At 41.2% G+C, this 18,719-nt stretch overlaps 1 protein-coding gene across 1 annotated transcript; it reads left to right on the plus strand.

Annotated features, from left to right (window-relative positions):
- Positions 1 to 14,141: 14,141 nt before the first annotated feature.
- mlnl (motilin-like) lies at positions 14,142 to 17,022 on the plus strand. Its single transcript, XM_078197871.1, has 4 exons — positions 14,142 to 14,152; positions 15,997 to 16,165; positions 16,364 to 16,477; positions 16,891 to 17,022. The coding sequence occupies exons 1-4, from the start codon at positions 14,142 to 14,144 to the stop codon at positions 17,020 to 17,022; spliced, it is 426 nt and encodes a 141-aa protein (XP_078053997.1).
- The last annotated feature ends 1,697 nt before the right edge of the window (positions 17,023 to 18,719 follow it).

The raw sequence follows: 18,719 nt of genomic DNA on the forward strand, positions 1-18,719 counted from the left end.
ATCATTGTGCTTGTGCATTTTAGCATCAAATTGTCTGTCAAGGGTTTATTTTTGCAGGGTGGTGACTTTTACAAATGCAAGGGAAAACAAAAATGAATGTCAATAAAATCCCAATATCTTATTATTTTTCACATAGACTAGCTTAAATCTGTGTATTTCATAACAAAATTCTTTTAATTTACACTGGAGGAGGAGGAGAAAAGGGTAGGTTCTCACAACTTCAATGTTTCAGGGAGCCCTCTTTATCCACTAATGAGATTTGCACACTTTACTTCCTGAGTAGGATTAAATCTTCAGACGGTGACTGGGTCTGGTCCAAAGTAAAGTCACTGCTGTTCTGGTTCGTTAGTCTGAAGCAAGATATCTGCACAAATACAGCAAACAGAAAATATTAGGGGACTGCTTGACTAATTGGACTATTGAAAGATTTTGGTCTTTGATGTTCTAAATTTTTTGGTCACATTTGTGAAGTGTTAATTTATGGGCACATAAGCAAGCATCTAAGTTTTAAAATATTATTACATTATTACATTATTCTTACTTATTCTATTTCTATTCTTAACTTTCTTATTCTTTGTCACAACCTTCATAGGTGTCCATAACAAAATGATTGCTTGGGTAAGCTTTCCAACACAGGTTGGTAATGCTGAGAAAGTGACTATCCCAACCTACATTTGATTAATATTTGCATTGCTTTTTACATCTACATAGAATCATAGAAACCCTACAATGCAGAAGGAGGCCATTCGGCCCATCGAGTCTGCACCGACCACAATCCCATCCAGGCCCTACCCCCATACCCCTACATATTTACCCACTAATCCCTCTAACCTATGCATCTCAGGACTCTAAGGGGCAATTTTTAGCATAGCCAATCAACCCACACATCTTTGGACTGTGGGAGGAAACCGGAGCACCCGGAGGAAACCCACGAAGACACGAGGAGAATGTGCAAACTCCACACAGACAGTGACCCAAGCTGGGAATTGAACCCAGGTCCCTGGAGCTGTGAAGCAGCAGTGCTAACCACTGTGCTACCGTGCTGGAAAGATATTGAAAACTGGTTTCAGTCAGGTTTCAATATTATTTTAGTTTATTATATCAGCCACCAGTCAAAAAGATGTGTGATATCAGCAAATTTTTAAAAATTCATTCACAGGATGTGGACACTGCTGGCTGGGCCAGCATTTATTGCCTAGTCCTAATTGCTCTTGAACAGAGGCTGTTCCAGAGTCAACCACAACACTGCTGTGGATCTAGAGTCACATCTAAGCTAAACCAAGTCAGGATGACAGTTTTCGCATCAGTGAACCAGGTGGGTTTTTACAACAACGGACAATAGTTTCATGGTAATCATCGGATTTCTAATTCCAGATTTCTATTGAATTGAAATTTCACCATCTGCCGTGGTGGGATTCAAACCCAGATCCCCAGAGTGTTGCCCTGGGTCTTTGGATTACTACTCCAGTGACCATAGCACTACGCACTGCCTGCCCACTTAGTTTGCTCTGTATCACTAGTTTTTCTTAAAATATCAATAATATCTTGTAAAGAAAAATGTTTGCATTCGGAATAAGATTTCATTTGTAGATTTATTAAAATGACTGTCCCCCAAAAGTCCTCCACATTCTGAAAGGTGTGCTAGTTAGGTGCATCGGCCATGCTAAATTCTCCTTCAGTGTACACGAACAGGGACCGGACTGTGGTGACTAGGGGAATTTCACAGTGACTTCATTGCAGTGTTAATGTAAGTCTTATTTGTGACTAATAAATAAACTTTAACTTTAATGTTCATCTGAGAACCTTGGTTTAATAGCCAATACAGCATCTTCAACGCTGCATCAGTACCTCACTGAAGTTCCAGCCTAGGTTACCTGTTCCTTATACTGGATCAATGGAGATGTAGTTGAGGTTAACTATGGTCTCCTTGAATGGTGGAAGAAACATGAGAGACTGAATGACCTAATCCTATTTCACTTTTCTGCCTTGGCTCTTTTTACTGCCTTGTTCCATATCCTTTGAATCTCTTGCCCAATAAAATAAAAGTCCAAAGATGTGTGGGTTAGGTTGATTGGCCAGGCTAAATTGACCCTAGTGTCAGGAGGATTAGCAGGGTAATATTCAAGAAGAAATATGTTTACAGAGAATATTCTGCTAGGTGATAGGGTTAGCAGTAGTACTAGCAGGGTTACAGGAATAGGGCCTGGGTGGGATTGTGGTCGGTACAGACTCTGTGGGCCGAATGGCCTCCTTCTGTACTGTAGGGATTCTATGATTCTATGAAAAAGAAGAAAATCTCAGTTGTTTTATTTTAATTCTTCAATTTGGATTTTGAACTTTATTGCCTGGACATTGAACGTCACATACCTTGGAACTTTTATTCTGCACAATTCTTTGGAAAAAAACAAGTTGCAGAAATTGTATTGCTTGACTCCTGTGTTTGCCCAATGTTCTAGTTAATATCAAATCACCATTCATTTTTTAAAAATAATCTGGAAGGTCTTCTTTTATCAGAGCTCAAACTTGTACACAACTTGATTATAATAGTCAGATGCCTATTAATTCAATTAATTATAAATGTAAGATTCAGTATCATTGGGGGAATTTTAATATGGGCTTGTGTGTGGGTCTGGATGTGGATCGGCGGGGGCAAGGGTGGGTTTAACAGGCAGAATTTCATAATGGAAGAAGAATAACATTGATTTTTTAAATCAATTCCAGAAAAACAAATTAAAACCCTGGACAAAAGCCTATTGACCCCACTCAATTATTGACAAAGAGTGGTCAAGACTTTGGTCAGAGCTTAAAGACTCTCCATTAAAAATCTGGGAGTGCAGTTATATGGCTATTTTTATCGTACTTTGGATGTTTAAGTGCTCATATAACTCTAGAGTAGTATTCCATTCTGAATTTAGAGAGCAATAGTATGACAGCGCATGAAAAGCAATTTAAACTGCTTGGATATGATGATTCAGTGTGAAAATTGCATTCAAAGCTTCAAGAAGTTTATAAGCTTAACCTGACCATTTATAGCATGTCAAAATGGAAAATCATGCTAACACTCTTACAAAAACAGCTGGAATTGAAACTCAAGTGTATGTATATGAATAAACATTCATGGAGTTCTTCACTTACTCAGTGAGTGTGATTTGCAACCAGGAGGCACAATACAGACTGAAATAGAATCTATAGCTACTGATCTAAAATTTGTATCAAAACTTTCTGAGCAAGGACTAAGGAATAGGTTGTGAAAGTGGAACGTTGTATAATTACAGTTTATTGGAATAAGTTTTATTGTATTAATAGTTAACACAATTGTAAAATAGTTGAAAATCAATATTTAATGCAGAATTTTTGGCAAACCATAATAAGAACAGTATTATCATTGATCTAATACGACTATTCTAGGTTACAAAATACAGACATTTTCGATAGAACATAGTTCCCTTTTTTCTGCTGAGTAACATTATGAGCAATGAAATATCAGAAAATAAAAATATGAATTTCACTATGAATGTTCTCCCATTATGAACCCTATCCTCTTTTGTCAAAGAGCTACTTCAGACCAACTTCAGTAAAATTGTTTTTTTAAATTCATACATGGGCGTTATTGCTTGGCCAGCATTTATTGTCCATCCCTCATTGCCCGAGGACAGTTGAGAGTCAACCACATTGTTGTGGCTCCGGAGTCACTTGTAGGCCAGACCAGGTAAGGATGGCAGATTTTCTTCTCTGAAGGATATTAGTGAACCAATTGGGTTTTTCCTAACAATTGATAATGGTTTCATGGTCATCTGCAGATTCTTAATTCCAGATAATTTTATTGAATTCAAATTCCACCAACTGCCGTGGCTGGATTCGAACCCAGGTCCCTAGAACATTAGCTGAGTTTCTGGATTGATAATCTAGTGATAATACCACTAGGCCATTGCCTCCCCCTAGCGCCCTCTCCTCGCTGGGGACTGCAGTTACCTGTGCACCCCTGGACCTGTTATAAACCTTGCCCACCTGAGAGGGAAATCCCATTGTGGGGGGATGATGCAGCGGATGATGAAGCCCCCTAATAGGAGTTTGATGTATTTACATTAGTTCCCGACCTTTCTGGGCAGGAACATCATTACGTCAATGGCAGGGGATGGGGATGATCGTGTTGTGAGACCTTGCTGGCGAGATTCTCACTTTTGGCTCATGCGGGATTTTGCACCCATGTAGCCATTTGTGTTTGCAGAAAGCACATGCGCAAGATCCCAGCCAAAAAACTTCTTCAATCATTCTCAGATTATTTTAGAAAATAAAAAGAAAAAAGCTTCATTTTCCTTTTGTTTAAAACATTTTTCTGTGCAACAGCAATTCTGAAGACAATTCTGAAATAAACTCAGTGTAAAAGTGACCCTAGCATGAGATGAGATACAATGTACTAATTTAAAACAATAAACGAAAACATTGGAAAACATTACCTTGAAACAGAGATCATTAAATTGCTAACTTCCAAAGCAAAATTGGAACAATCATTTAAGTCTTGTACAACTGCAAATCTCTTAACGTCATATCACTTATCAAGCATGATTCACTTAGTTAAAAAGATCAGGCTTCTACTATATAATGCTAAGAACATAATACATCTTGAGTATCCAGCTATATTGCTTAAATTACAGTAAGAAGTCTCACAACACTAGGTTAAAGTCCAACAGGTTTATTTGGTAGCACAAGCCACTAGCTTTCGGAGCGCTGCCCCTTCATCCGGTGAGTGGGAGTTCTGTTAACAAACAGGGCATATAAAGACACAAACTCAATTTACAAAATAATGGTTGGAATGTGAGTCTTTACAGGTAATCAGGTCTTAAAGGTACAGATAATGTGAATGGAGAGAGGGTTAAGTACAGGTTAAAGAGATGTGTATTGTCTCCAGCCTCAGCAAACTACCCAGCCTTCAGGAAAACAGTGACCACAACACCACACAACCCTGCCACAGCAACCTCTGCAAGACGTGCCGGATCATCAACATGGATGCCATCATCTCACATGAGAACACCATCCACCAGGTACATGGTACATACTCTTGCAACTCGGCCAACATTGCCTACCTGATACGCTGCAGGGAAGGATGTCCTGAGGCATGGTACATTGAGGAGACCATGCAGACGCTACGACAACGGATGAATGAACACCGCTCGACAATTACCAGGCAAGAGTGTTCTCTTCCTGTTGGGGAACACTTCAGCGGTTATGGGCATTCGGCCTCTGATCTTCGGGTAAGCATTCTCCAAGGCGGCCTTCACGACACACGACAACGCAGAGTCGCTGAGCAGAGACTGATAGCCAAGTTCTGCACACATGAGGACGGCCTCAACTGGGATCTTGGGTTCATGTCACACTATCTGTAACCCCCACGACTTGCCTGGGCTTGCAAAATCTCACTAACTGTCCTGGCTGGAGACAATACACATCTCCTTAACCTGTGTTTAAGCTTCTCTCCACTCACATTGTCTGTACCTTTAAGACTTGATTACCTGTAAAGACTCGCATTCCAACCATTATCTTGCAAATTGAGTTTGTGTCTTTATATGCCCTGTTTGTGAACAGAACTCCCACTCACCTGATGAAGGGGCAGCGCTCCGAAAGCTAGTGGCTTGTGCTACCAAATAAACCTTTTGGACTTTAATCTGGTGTTGTGAGACTTCTTACTGTGTTTACCTCAGTCCAACGCCGGCATTTCCACCTCATTGCTTAAATTACACCAATAAAAGCCATGGCAGCCAAGTCCTTACCAAGTGCTTCCTGTATTTATTGCCATTATTTGTGAGATGATTAGTTTTGCAAATGCATTAAACTATTTGGTGACATTCACAGTTTCCTTCAGTGCAGTACTTTTTAGTGCTGCAATAAAATCGGAATGCCACATTCCCCAGTGAGGCAACTATTTTTACATCAGTTCTCAACACAATTGGATATAATTAACAGCATTTCTGTGGAACTTACAATAAATTACAGGAGTGCACTACAATATACAGTAGCTAAAATAGACTGCAGAGATAGCATAATATTTCTTCGTAGATACTCATGCAACACTGATTAAAACACTAAAAAGAATGCACATAATTTCTTCAAATAAAATGTGCTCAAGCATTACACACTAAAATGTGGTTTGATTAGTGAGAATTTGCAACCATTCAAATTTGCAACCATTCAAATATTCAATATTACGCACCTACCTATTTCATATCTAATTTCAGGGTTATGGAAGCAACTGAAGTTAGCTCCATTGATTTCTTAAATTGTTTATTGCTGTCTATCCTTTTGTCCAGGGTGGCATTACTATTTTTTTGGTTGATTGAAACTGATTTTAATGTACTTGAATGTAATTTGCAGGTTGGAAGCTCAATTCAATGGCATCCCGGTGCTCTCCCACCACAACACCCCCGCCCCCAATGGATGTCAGTGGGCACCAGACAGTACGGGTCTTGACAAGTGAGGATGTGGCACCATGGACTCCAAGGTGGGGGAGGGGAGGGGAGGGGGGGGTGGGCAAGGAAATAAGTCCAGCCTCCAATTGTTCCTATGGGCCCTCTGCCACTGCCAGGCTGCAGAGGTGGAGGGGTCCCTTAAGGGATCTGGGGTTGAGGGGTGCTCGGGCTGGGGGGAAGGGTTTGACTTCAGGAGTGCCTCCCATGATAGGACTCTCCCCAGGATAGGGCTCTTGTGGCTGGACCTCTCCTTGTTGCCTTGGAAAACATGATAATCACTCCACGATTTCAGATACCATTCTGGTTCAGATCTTCATTATTGTCTGTGTTCCTCAAAACCCTGAAAGGAACTGTCAGTTTCATAGACACCCTACAGTGCAGAAGGAGGCCATTCGGCCCATCGAGTCTGCACCGACCACAATCGAACCCAGGCCTATCCCCATAACCCTACTTATTTACCCTACTAACCCCCTGACACTAAAGGGCAATTTAGCATGGCCAATCAACCTAACCCGCACAACTTTGGAGTGTGGGAGGAAACCGGAGCACCCGGAGGAAGCCCACGCAGACATGGGGAGAATGTGCAAACTCCACACAGACAGTGACCCAAGCCAGGAATCGAATCCAGGTCCCTAGCACTGTGCACCAGCAGTGCGAACCCCTGTGTCACTGTGCAGCAGGGAGATCCCCTTGCTTTCTCTTATAAACCCCAGCTGATCTGAAACCTCTTTAAACTGCTTTGATTGACAGGAGGCTGTCAGTTTCACTTGCTCCATAAGTGTTTGTCTGTACATTCACCTGATTGTAAGGCTGCCTGATTGACAGCCCAAACCACATCAAAGAACAGGTTGGCTTTGTTGACATAAGGAGCAGATGGTGCATTAGCAGCCGAAAGCTTTTTGAGTGACAGCTCCAGAGGAGAGCAAAGCCTGCATTGTTGATACAATCATTTCATGCTTCAGTAATCCTGAAGTACTTCCTCTTTTCACCACAGCTGTTCTGTCTGGCCCCATTTTTTAACACTGCACCTTTTTTTTACAGTCTCCGATCCTTTCCAGAAAGCAGAAACAATTTCCAGTACCCCTTACTTTTAAGCATTGACTTTTTTGTCTTGCCTGCAAAGTTTCTCACTGAACCCATGAGCTTCACTGATCCTCTTTTTTCACTTACTGTACTTTTTTTTAACTTTGCCAATCTTCAAGGTTGGATAGCCTGGGGTTTCAATCTTTGAGATAGAGGCTAAGAGAAGATTTAGTTTGACTGCATAAAACAATGAGGGGGCCTTGACAGAGTGGATATGTAAGGACTTATTTCTAATGGCAAAGGAGTCACCAAGGGGCATGAATTAAAAGGGATTGGCTGAAGGAATAAAGGGGAGTTGAGGAGGGAGATATTTTAAGCTGCGCGGGGGGTTAGAGGCAGAAAGCTTATGAAACGTGCAAGGTGTGCTTATGCATTAAAGTTCAAAGATCTATGGGGATACAGCCAAGGACTGAAAAATGATTTCTCTTTCAGAAGGCAGACATCTGATGGGCTGATTGGCCTTCTCCTCTGCTCGTATTCTCTAGAAGTCTCACAAGTCTGTCCTTGTTGTGGCTACCTTGGATTTGAAATTGACCTCAGAGTAATGACAATATCACATTTAACAAACATGCCAGATCCTTCATGAGAGAACTGCTAATTAAAGCACCAGACTCTTTCTGTATGATTTTACTTTCTCCTGATCAATGTTCACCTTCTTAAATCCTGTTAATATTATGTCAATGTCATTCATTGGCACTCTGACTCACCATGAGGTCATGATAAGATGCTATGCAAGAATGCAAATTTGGTTGTGATGGTTCTCTCAACATTTTCAGCATCTGCAATTGAGATGGCGGGCAGCTGGTCACTAGGAGGCACGCATGGGCTGGTACTGGAGTAACTCTCCCTCCCGGTGTGGTTAATGTTTGCCTTCCAATGTTTAGATGGGATTGGAAACTCATGAGGCACCATCTGTGCTAATCTAATTCTCAGCTTTATTGTCCACAAGCTGAAAATCCTAGTGTCATGTGCCTCTCGGATGCTCCTGCACCAGGTCCAATTTCAGAACTACACCTCATTCTATTATTATGGGTTTGTGTGAAGGATAGAACTATTGAGGTGCAGTTGTCATGGGGAAAACTACAGGTTTGCTTCTGTTAAACCACATTCTTTTTACAGGGATATTGCATTTAATATCGATTTAGTCTGATAGTAGAATGTTTTCTTTTGGGTCTTGCTACAGTACAGATTTTCAGAGGTTATTCCTTAGTTCCAAATAAAAAATATTGGTCTGATGAAAGATGTAACATAAAATGCTTTCTGCAGTTATTGTTCCTTCAGTTCTTGTGACAGAAGGAAAAGCAGGAAGTGGGCTTGACTTTCGGCTGAAAATCTGATTGCCAATTACAACAGGGCATGTGTCTGGGCTGTTCAGCACAGTGTGATTCCTGTGAGGGAGAGATAGTTCATTTAAATAAGTTGAATTAGATCTGTTAAGCACTGCCAGCACCAGAGGGAATTCCTCCAACTTTCCCGCTGGCGATAGCATTTTGTGTGCAATTGGGAGAATCGCACACTTCAGGTAGAATTTACTCAGAAGTATTCTAAGTGTCGAATGGATGAGAAAATGGAAGGTTTTCTCGCCTGTTTTTTCAGCGAGGTAGTTAATGATAATTTACGGCACTCTGTGCAATACAGAGGCCGTAATGTGATTCTCACCAGTTCAGTCGTAGTCAGAGAGGTTTACAGCATGGAAACAGGCCCTTTGGCTCAACTTGTCCATGCTGCCCAGTTTTTACATTTAACTAGTCCCAATTGGCCTGAATTTGGCCCATATCGCTCTATACCAATCTTACCTATGTAACTGTCTAAATGCTTTTTAAAAGACAAAATTGTACCGACCTCTACTACTACCTCTGGCAGCTCATTCCAGACACTCACCATACTCTTTCTGAAACACTTTTGTATCTCTCCCCTCTCACCTTAAACCTATGCCCTCTAGTTTTAGACTCCCCTACCTTTGGGAAAAGGTACTAGCATCCTAGTAAACCTTTTTTGCACTCTTTCTAGTTTAATAATATCCTTTCTATAATTGGGTACCCAGTATTCCAAGTGTGGCCTTACCAATGTCTTGTACAACTTCAACAAGACGTCCCAAATCCTGTATTCAATGTTCTGACCAATGAAACTAAGCATGCCGAATGCCTTCTTCACCATCCTGTCCACCTGTGACTCCACTTTCAAGGAACTATGAATCTGTACCTCTCGATCTCTTTGTTCTATAACTCTCTCCAACACCCACCATTAACTGAGTAAGTCCTGCCCTGGTTCGATCTACCAAAATGCATCACCTTGCATTCATCTAAATTAAACTCCATCTGCCATTCGTCAGCCCACTGGCCCAATTGATCAAGATTCCGTTGCATTATCCCTAGATAACCTTTTTCACTGTCCACTATGCCATCAATCTTGGTGTCATCTGCAAACTTACTAACCATGCCTCCTAAATTCTCATCCAAAACATTAATATAAATGACAAATAACAGTGGATGAATCGGTTGCATTCTTGGACATACGCATCTCCATCAAGAACGGTCACCTCAGCACTTCACTGTACGGACAACCTCATGATGCTCCACTTCTCCAGCTTTCACCTCAACCACATTAAACAGGCCATCCCCTACGGACAAGCCCTCCGTATACACAGGATCTGCTCAAATGAGGAGGATCACAACAGACACCTACAGATGCTGAAAGATGCCCTCATAAGAACAGGATATGGCGCTCGACTCATTCATCGAAAGTTCCGACGCGCCACAGCGAAAAACCGCACCAACCTCCTCAGAAGACAAACACGGGACACAGCTGAAAAAGTACCCTTCGTCATCCAGTACTTCCCCGGAGCGGAGAAGCTACAACATCTTCTCCGGAGCCTTCAACATGTCATTGATGAAGACGAACATCTCGCCAAGGCCATCCCCACACCCCCACTTCTTGCCTTCAAACAACCACATACCTCAAACAGACCATTGTCCGCAGCAAACTACCCAGCCTTCAGGAGAACAGTGACCACGACACCACACATCCCTGCCACAGCAACCTCTGCAAGACGTGCCGGATCATCGATACGGATAACGTGAGAACACCATCTGCGAGGTACACGGTACATACTCTTGCTACTCGGCCAACGTTGTCTACCTGATACGCATGATGTGGAGATGCTGGCGTTGGACTGGGGTAAACACAGTCAGAAATCTAACAGCAGTTTAACCTGGTGTTGTTAGACTTCTTACCTGATACGCTGCAGGAAAGGATGTCCCGAGGCATGGTACATTGGGGAGACCATGCAGATGCTACGACAACGGATGAAAGAACACCGCTCGACAATCACCAGGCAGGAGTTTTCTCTTCCTGTCAGGGAACACTTCAGCAGTCACCGGCATTCAGCCTCTGATCTTCGGGTAAGCGTTCTCCAAGGCGGCCTTCACGACTCACGACAATGCAGAATCGCTGAGCAGAAACTGATAGCCAAGTTCCGCACACATGAGGACGGCCTCAACCGGGATCTTGGGTTCATGTCACACTATCTGTAACCCTCACGACTTACCTGGGCTTGCAAAATCTCACTAACTGTCCTGGCTGGAGACAATACACACCTCTTTAAACTGTGCTTAACCCTATCTCCACTCACATTGTCTGTACCTTTGAGACTTGATTACCTGTAAAGCCTCGCATTCCAACCATTATCTTGTAAATTGAGTTTGTGTCGATATATCTGTTTGTGAACACAACTCCTTACTCACCTGAAGAAAGTTGTGCTGCCAAATAAACCTGTTGAACTTTAACCTGGTGTTGTGAGACTTCTTACTGTAAATAACATGGACCCAGCATTAATCCTTGAGTCACATCGCTGGTCACCAGATCACAACCTGGTGTTGTGAGAGTTCTTACTGTGTCACACCGCTGGTCACAGACCTCCAGTTTGAAAAACAACCCTCTACAACCACCCTCTGTCTTCTGTCATTAAGAAGTTTAACAACACCAGGTTAAAGTCCAACAGGTTTATTTGGTAGCAAAAGCCACACAAGCTTTCGAAGCTCTAAGCCCCTTCTTCAGGTGAGTCACTCACCTGAAGAAGGGGCTTAGAGCTTCGAAAGCTTGTGTGGCTTTTGCTACCAAATAAACCTGTTGGACTTTAACCTGGTGTTGTTAAACTTCTTACTGTGTTTACCCCAGTCCAACGCCGGCATCTCCACATCATGACTTCTGTCATTAAGCCAATTTTGTATCCAATTGGCTACCTCACCCTGGATCCCGTGAGATTTAACCTTATGCAACAAACTACCATGTGGCACCCCAATAAAGGCCTCGCTAAAGTCTATGTACACAACATCGATTGCACCGCTCTCATTTACCTTCTTGGTTACCCCTTCAAAAAACTCAGTCAAATTCGTGAGACATGATTTTCCACTCACAAAGCCATGCTGTCCCTAATCAGTTATTGCCTCTCTATGTGCCTGTAAATCCTGTCTCTCAGAACACCATCTAACAACTTATCCACTACAGACGTTAGGCTCACCGGCCTGTAGTTCCCAGGCTTTTCCTTACAACCCTTCTTAAACAGGCACAACATTTGCCACCCTCCAATCTCCAGGCACCTCACCTGAGAATCAAATATCTGTGCTTGGGGACACGCAGTTTCCTCCCTAGCCTCCCACAACGTCTTGGGATACACTTCTCGGGAATTTTTCTACCTTGATGTACTGTAAGATTTCCAGCATCTCCTTCTCTGTAATATGTACATTCCTCAAAACATCATTATTTATTTCCCAAAGTTCCCTAACATCCATGCTTTTCTCAACAGTAAATACTGATAGAAATATTAATTTAGGATCTCACCCATCTCTTGTGGCTCCGCACATAGATGACTTTGTTGATCCTTAAGAGCCCTATTCTCTCTCTAGTTACTTTTTTGCCCTTTATTTATTTGCAGAAGTTCTTTGAATTCTCCTTTGCCTTATCTGCCAAAGCAATCTCGTGTCCTCTCTTTGCCCTCCTGATTTCTCTCTTAACCCTACGCCAACACTCTCTACACTCTTCAAGGGATCCACTTGATCCCAGCTGCCCATGCATATCATATGCCTCCTTCTTCTTCTTGACCAGGGCCTCATATCCTGAGTCATCCAGGGTTCCCTACTTCTACTAGCCTTGCCCTTCACTCTAAAAGGAATGTGCTTGCCTTGAACCCTGGTTAACACACTTTTGAAAGCCTCCCACTTACCAGCCGTCCCTTTGCCTGCCAACAGATTCCCCCAATCAACTTTTGAAAGTTCATGTCTAATACCATCAAAATTGGCCTTGCCCCAATTTAGAATTTTGACTTTTGGGCCAGACCTATCATTCCCCATAGCTATTTTAAAACAAATGGAATTATGGTCACTGGTTCCAAAGTGATCCCTCACTAACACTTCTGTCACCTGCCTTCCTTATTTCCCAAGAGGAGGTCAAGTTTTGCCCCCTCTCTAGTTGGGCCATCCACATACTGAATGAAACATTCCTCCTAAATACACTCAACAAATTTCTCTCCATCCAAGCCCCTAATACTATGGCTGTCCCAGTCAATGTTGGAAAAGTTAAAGTCCCCTACTACTACTTTTCTTGGAGCTATCTGTAATCTCCTTGCATATTTGCTCCTCAATTTCCCACTGAAAGTAGGGGGAAGGGTGAAGTCTCAGCTTGCCTGTGAGGCTGGCTGCTGTGCTCTAATGGCGCCATTACACAGGCACCCTGATCTCCCAATATACACTCCCTCTGATCACCACCCCGGCCGATTGGACCCCCCCCCCCCCGATCGCCACCCCTACCAATCAGCCCCCACCCCCCAATGCAGAGTTCCTCCCCTTCCCTCCCTTGCAATGGATCTCCCCCGCCTCAACCTCCCCCCTGGCCAGGCTCTGTCCTGTCAGATTCTGCCCCCTCAGGCCCCACCCATCAGGTCCCAAAAACTTGGCACTACCGGTGGGCACTGCCTGGGCGCCAGATTACCAGTGCTGCATGGATACTGACTGGCCATGACCCGACCACCTGGTCTTCACGACACATGACGGCGCAGAGTCGCTGAGCAGAAACTGATAGACTAGTTCCGCACGCACGAGGATGGCCTCAACCGGGATATTGGGTTCATGTCACACTATTTGTAACCCCCACAGTCTGCCTGGACCTGCAGAGTTTCACTGGCTGTCTTGTCTGGAGACAATACACATCTTTTTAGCCTGTCTTGATGCTCTCTCCACTCACGTTGTTTGTATCTTAAAGACTTGATTAGCTGTAAGTATTCGCATTCCAACCATTATTCATGTAAATTGAGTCTGTGTCTTTATATGCCCTGTTTGTGAACAGAATTCCCACTCACCTGAAGAAGGGGCTTGGAGCTCCGAAAGCTTGTGTGGCTTTTGCTACCAAATAAACCTGTTGGACTTTAACCTGGTGTTGTTAAACTTCTTACTAATATTTAAATCAGCCTCGTGCCCTTCCCAAGCACGATTTTGCCAGCAGAATAGGGCTAGCAAGATCGCGAGAGGTGCGAAATCAGGCGCGAACCTGATTTTTTGCCATTTGTCATATCTTACCGGCTCGCTATGCCGATCTACCGGCATGGCAAGCTGGTAAGATTCCATCCTTCATCTTTTTTACATCTTAGTGAAATTGCCGTCTTGAACTGTGCATCCAGAGTAGGTCAGAATCAAGACTGAGATTGCTGGATCTCGACACATTAAAAACATCAAGGGATACTGGGATAATGCAGGAAAATGATGTTGGAGTAGATTAGCCATGATCTCATGCCTACATAAGATCATGTAGGCATGAGATCATGCCATTTTTAAAAGGCAAATAAAACATTGTTGGATTTGCATCAGAAGTTGAAGTCAGTGACTTTTTATTAATCTGTGAACAAATGTCATTTTTTATGAATCTTTTTATGAACGATGTTGCTCCTCATTAGACAAAAAGTATTTTGTGGTCTTTTTATTCTGAAAACTGATCTGAATATGTGATCTGGCCTTCAAAATGATGCTTAAACTGCAATGAATAAAAATGTACTAAAAATCGACCCTGACATTTGGAAAGTGACATTATTGCTGGTATCAAAAAAATGACAGACCATAAAAATAATACTGCACAAACCTGGACGGCTAAATAATCTATCAATCAATACGCATTAACCATAATCACATTGTAATATGATTCTGGAAACAATCCTACAAGTAATAATCTGCACTTTTATTGCACTTCGAGGATGTGTGATCTTACACGTAATTACAGAAAATAGGGAAACATATTTGTTTCTATGAAAACAAAATATTTTAATGGGGTTTTTTTGTTTCAGAAGGTGATGCTTTATATTGCTATGGTACAAGGAAGATTTATTAAATAAAACAGATAGCATTCATCGGTATAAAAGCCCAGCAAGCAAGCATATATCTTAAAAATAGAATTGCAAAACAGAGAACTCAGCTAAGAAGAAATCACAACAGTAAATACTGAAATTGGATGTCAGTATTTTTTATATAAGAATTTTAAACTGTATATATTGATTGATGAATACATTTATGGGAAGTTATATTCAAGTCATAAACTTGTACTGATTTTAACCTCTTATGTATTTTTTTCCCCTTTACAGTGCACCCATTTATCAGCGACAAGTCCTGAAGTATTGGTTCTTGCTAAGTTGTTGTCATTTATACTGCCAAGAAGGGAGCTTTGCATATGCATGGTGACGGGCTTCTGCACAGCTCCACTTCTGATCATTTATTTAAACTGTCCTAAAAGCTGGAGAGGGAATGTATTATTTTTCTTTTGGAGATCCAAGATCGTCTGATCAATTTTTATCCAAAAAATAGAAAGGTAGACAGGTCATACTGGAAGTGGAAGGTGGCGGAGGGATGTAAATGCAGAAAAAAGTAAATCCTTTCAAAATAAAACCGACGTGTAAAAGGGTCTTTTTTAAAGGGTAGGATGAATACCAATCTCACTGCTCACTGGAGGAATGAAGATTGATCTGTTATTCTCAAGTCAGAACTACTGGTTCCTTCACGTGAAAGTAAAACATTGTGATGTTTGGGCTGTAAACTAAGTATTATCAGGTGTATAAAAATCCAGTTACTTTTTTGAATGAATGTTTATTGAAATCTTTAATATAAATGAGTTATGTTTCTTAAGTTTTTTTTCCCAACAAATCTTGCTCTTCTTTGAGGATGACATTTGTAATTAGTTACCACAAAGATATTTGATACTTAGATAATTTTAATTTACTGTATTTACAGAAACTGTTAATAGTTTCAAATTAGTACCTGATATCTCCAGTTAATGGTAATTGTGGTAAGTCTGGATAAATAAATGAATGGATATATGGATAAATTATTTCCCACAGTGTTGAATATTTCATTCCGACTGTCTGATCTTGGTTAAAAAATTCATTCATTCTTTAAAAAACATGTTTCTTTTCCAGGTCAAAGATGACTTCTAAGAATGTAATGATAAGCATGATGGTCATTTGCATTGTGGCAATGCTGGCTGAAGAGACTGAGGGGTTCCTGAGTTTTCTGAGCCCAAGTGATTACCAAAAGAAGATTGTACGTAAAACACTGAAATCATTTAAATACTTGACTGATTGTGTTGTAAGCAGTGGCTGATTGTCCCATTTGCTCTTTAAAAGTTTGTAATATTAAAGTACTGAATAAATGGGGTCACATTTTAAGAGCTAGGAAGCAGTCCAGAATTGGTCTAATCTTGCCCCATGAAAGATACATCTGGTTTTGTTCTTATTCATTTACTGTTATTGCAATGCCATTTGACAATACCTTCTTGTTTCAAAGCAAAATGACAGAATCAGGAAGGGGAATGAAGTGCCAGTGCACCTCCAACAGAGATTTGAGGAACGTAGCTTATCAGAAGTGTTGGGTATGGAAGACATGAAAGAAGTAATAAAGGTACGTAAATGCAAAAATAGTAGCATAGTTCTTTGTACAAACTGTTTCTTATGTCAGATATTTACACTGATGGAAGGTCTTGGGTGCGATAGGTAGCACCCTGCCTCTGCGCCAGAAGCCCACTTGGAGACTTGATGGTCAAGGAAGGTGTGTTCATTCCACAGCCAAACTGGTTGAGTATCAAGTTGGAAATCTTTCCAACATAAGCCCAGCATAAGTGGGAGAGTTTCTGGTCACTGGTTCTGACATCTCAGTGTCCAGTTTTGTCTGATTACATATCTGTGAAGCAATGAGAGATTTATTTTTACATTAAAGATATCAGACAAATTGAAGCTATTGTGGAGGCCACATATTGTTCACAGAAACTACTTGTATCTGATTTTGCTGTTTTCTACTTTACAAATTTTGTACAGGTTTGTGTTCCTCTGGAAATTGGAATCAAGATGAATGCCAAACAATCTCAGAAGTACGGAGAACTCTTGAGTGAGTTCCTGAAGAACATGTTATCAGAAGGCACAAATGGTAAGGTTCTACTCAGTCCTTGAAACGTCATCTCCAAGGCTTTAGAGAAAACTAAAACTTAAAACATTGAATGATCATGTTGCAATAAACTAAATCAGGAATGAAATTTCTCTAGTAATTCTTAGTTGTTGCATTTTCGAACCGATTAGTCTTCACCTCACTATTTATACAGTAGATCCAAGTGTTTTGATAAAATAAGAAATTACTTATCCTATTGTCCTTAAATCTCAAATTTATTTAAATAACTGCAAATTTCAAAATATTTACGGTAATCTCCGACCAAATTTATTGGAAAAAACACATTCAGTCTCAAAACAATAGTGTCAAATCTTGATCAGGCATTTATGACATTTCTATCCCAGTTAACAGTCCTCATAGTGCTCTTTAACTCTACAAAAAGCAATATCAGTAATATTCATGAAAATGTGACATAATCGAGTAAACATGGGAAATAAGACCTGTCACACTGCCAGTTTTTCAGAGAATATAAACATCATGGTAGCACAGTGGTTAGCACTGCTGCTTCACAGCTCCAGGGACCTGGGTTCGATTCCCAGCTTGGATCACTGTCTGTGTGGAGTTTGCACATTCTCCTCGTGTCTGTGTGGGTTTCGTCCGGGAGCTCCGGTTTCCTCCCACAGTCCAAAGATGTGCAGGTTAGGTTGATTGGTCATGCTAAAAAAAAAAAATTGCCCCTTAGAGTCTTGAGATGCGTAGGTTTGAGGGATTAGTGGGTAAATATGTGGGGGTAGGGTCTGGGTGGGATTGTGGTCATTGCAGACTTGATGGGCCGAAAGGCCTCCTTCTGCACTGTAAGGTTTCTATGATTTCTTATCATTTAGAATTTTCCCATTTGCTAATGAGATGGTGTCAAGCAAATCGGTACGAGAAAAATGAAAACAAAACAGTATGAAAAGTTATGAGCAAAATATTATATTCTGGGATACAAATTTAATCCATTCATATGAAGTTGCTTTTTTTTAGTGGAAGTATTAATCCATTTATTCTAAATAGATACAGATCTGAGCTTCCCCAAAATAGTTTTAGATAGCAGTATGAAGTAAAAATGCAGATCTAAATTTCAGGTTTATCCTATGGTGTTCTTCAGGATCTGTACAACTAATTTGAAAAGTTTTTTATACTATTAGAAGTCTATTAAGGTAACTGTCACTTTTTCTTTTATTAATTTGTGGGGCGTGGGCTTCACTGGCTGGCCAGCATTTATTGCCCAGCCCTAGTTGCCCTTGGAGGGCAATTAAGAGTCAACCACATCGCTGTGGCTCTGGAGTCACATGTAGGCCAGACCAGGTAAGGACAGCAGATTTCCTTCCCTGAAGCACATTAGTGAACCAGATGGGTTTTCCGACTATCAACAGTGATTTCATGGTCATCAATAGATTCTTAATTCCAGATATTTTTTATTGAATTCAAATTCCACCATCTGCCATAGCGGGATTTGAATCCAAGTCCCCAGGACATTAGCTGAGTTGCTGGATTAATAGTCTAGCGATAATACTACCAGGCCATCGCCTCGTCTTTTCACATTAAAACGATCTTGAAATCAAATGTTACTTTCAAGGCTTTGATATTGTTTGAGGATCATGTGATGTTGAAAGATGTATAAAAACTGAAGGCAATTTCAATTCTTTTAACAGGCCAATGACATCAACAATCAGACCGGTTAAATATCGATGTATAATTCATACAGTCTATACCTGTA

Source organism: Mustelus asterias, chromosome 25, assembly GCF_964213995.1.
Source record: "Mustelus asterias chromosome 25, sMusAst1.hap1.1, whole genome shotgun sequence".
Classification (NCBI taxonomy): domain Eukaryota; kingdom Metazoa; phylum Chordata; class Chondrichthyes; order Carcharhiniformes; family Triakidae; genus Mustelus; species Mustelus asterias.

Coding starts and splice junctions, on each gene's coding strand:
- mlnl (XM_078197871.1), top strand. Junction 16,166..16,363: donor AATACTTGACTGATTGTGTT/GTAAGCAGTGGC, acceptor CTTGTTTCAAAG/CAAAATGACAGAATCAGGAA. Junction 16,478..16,890: donor ACATGAAAGAAGTAATAAAG/GTACGTAAATGC, acceptor AATTTTGTACAG/GTTTGTGTTCCTCTGGAAAT.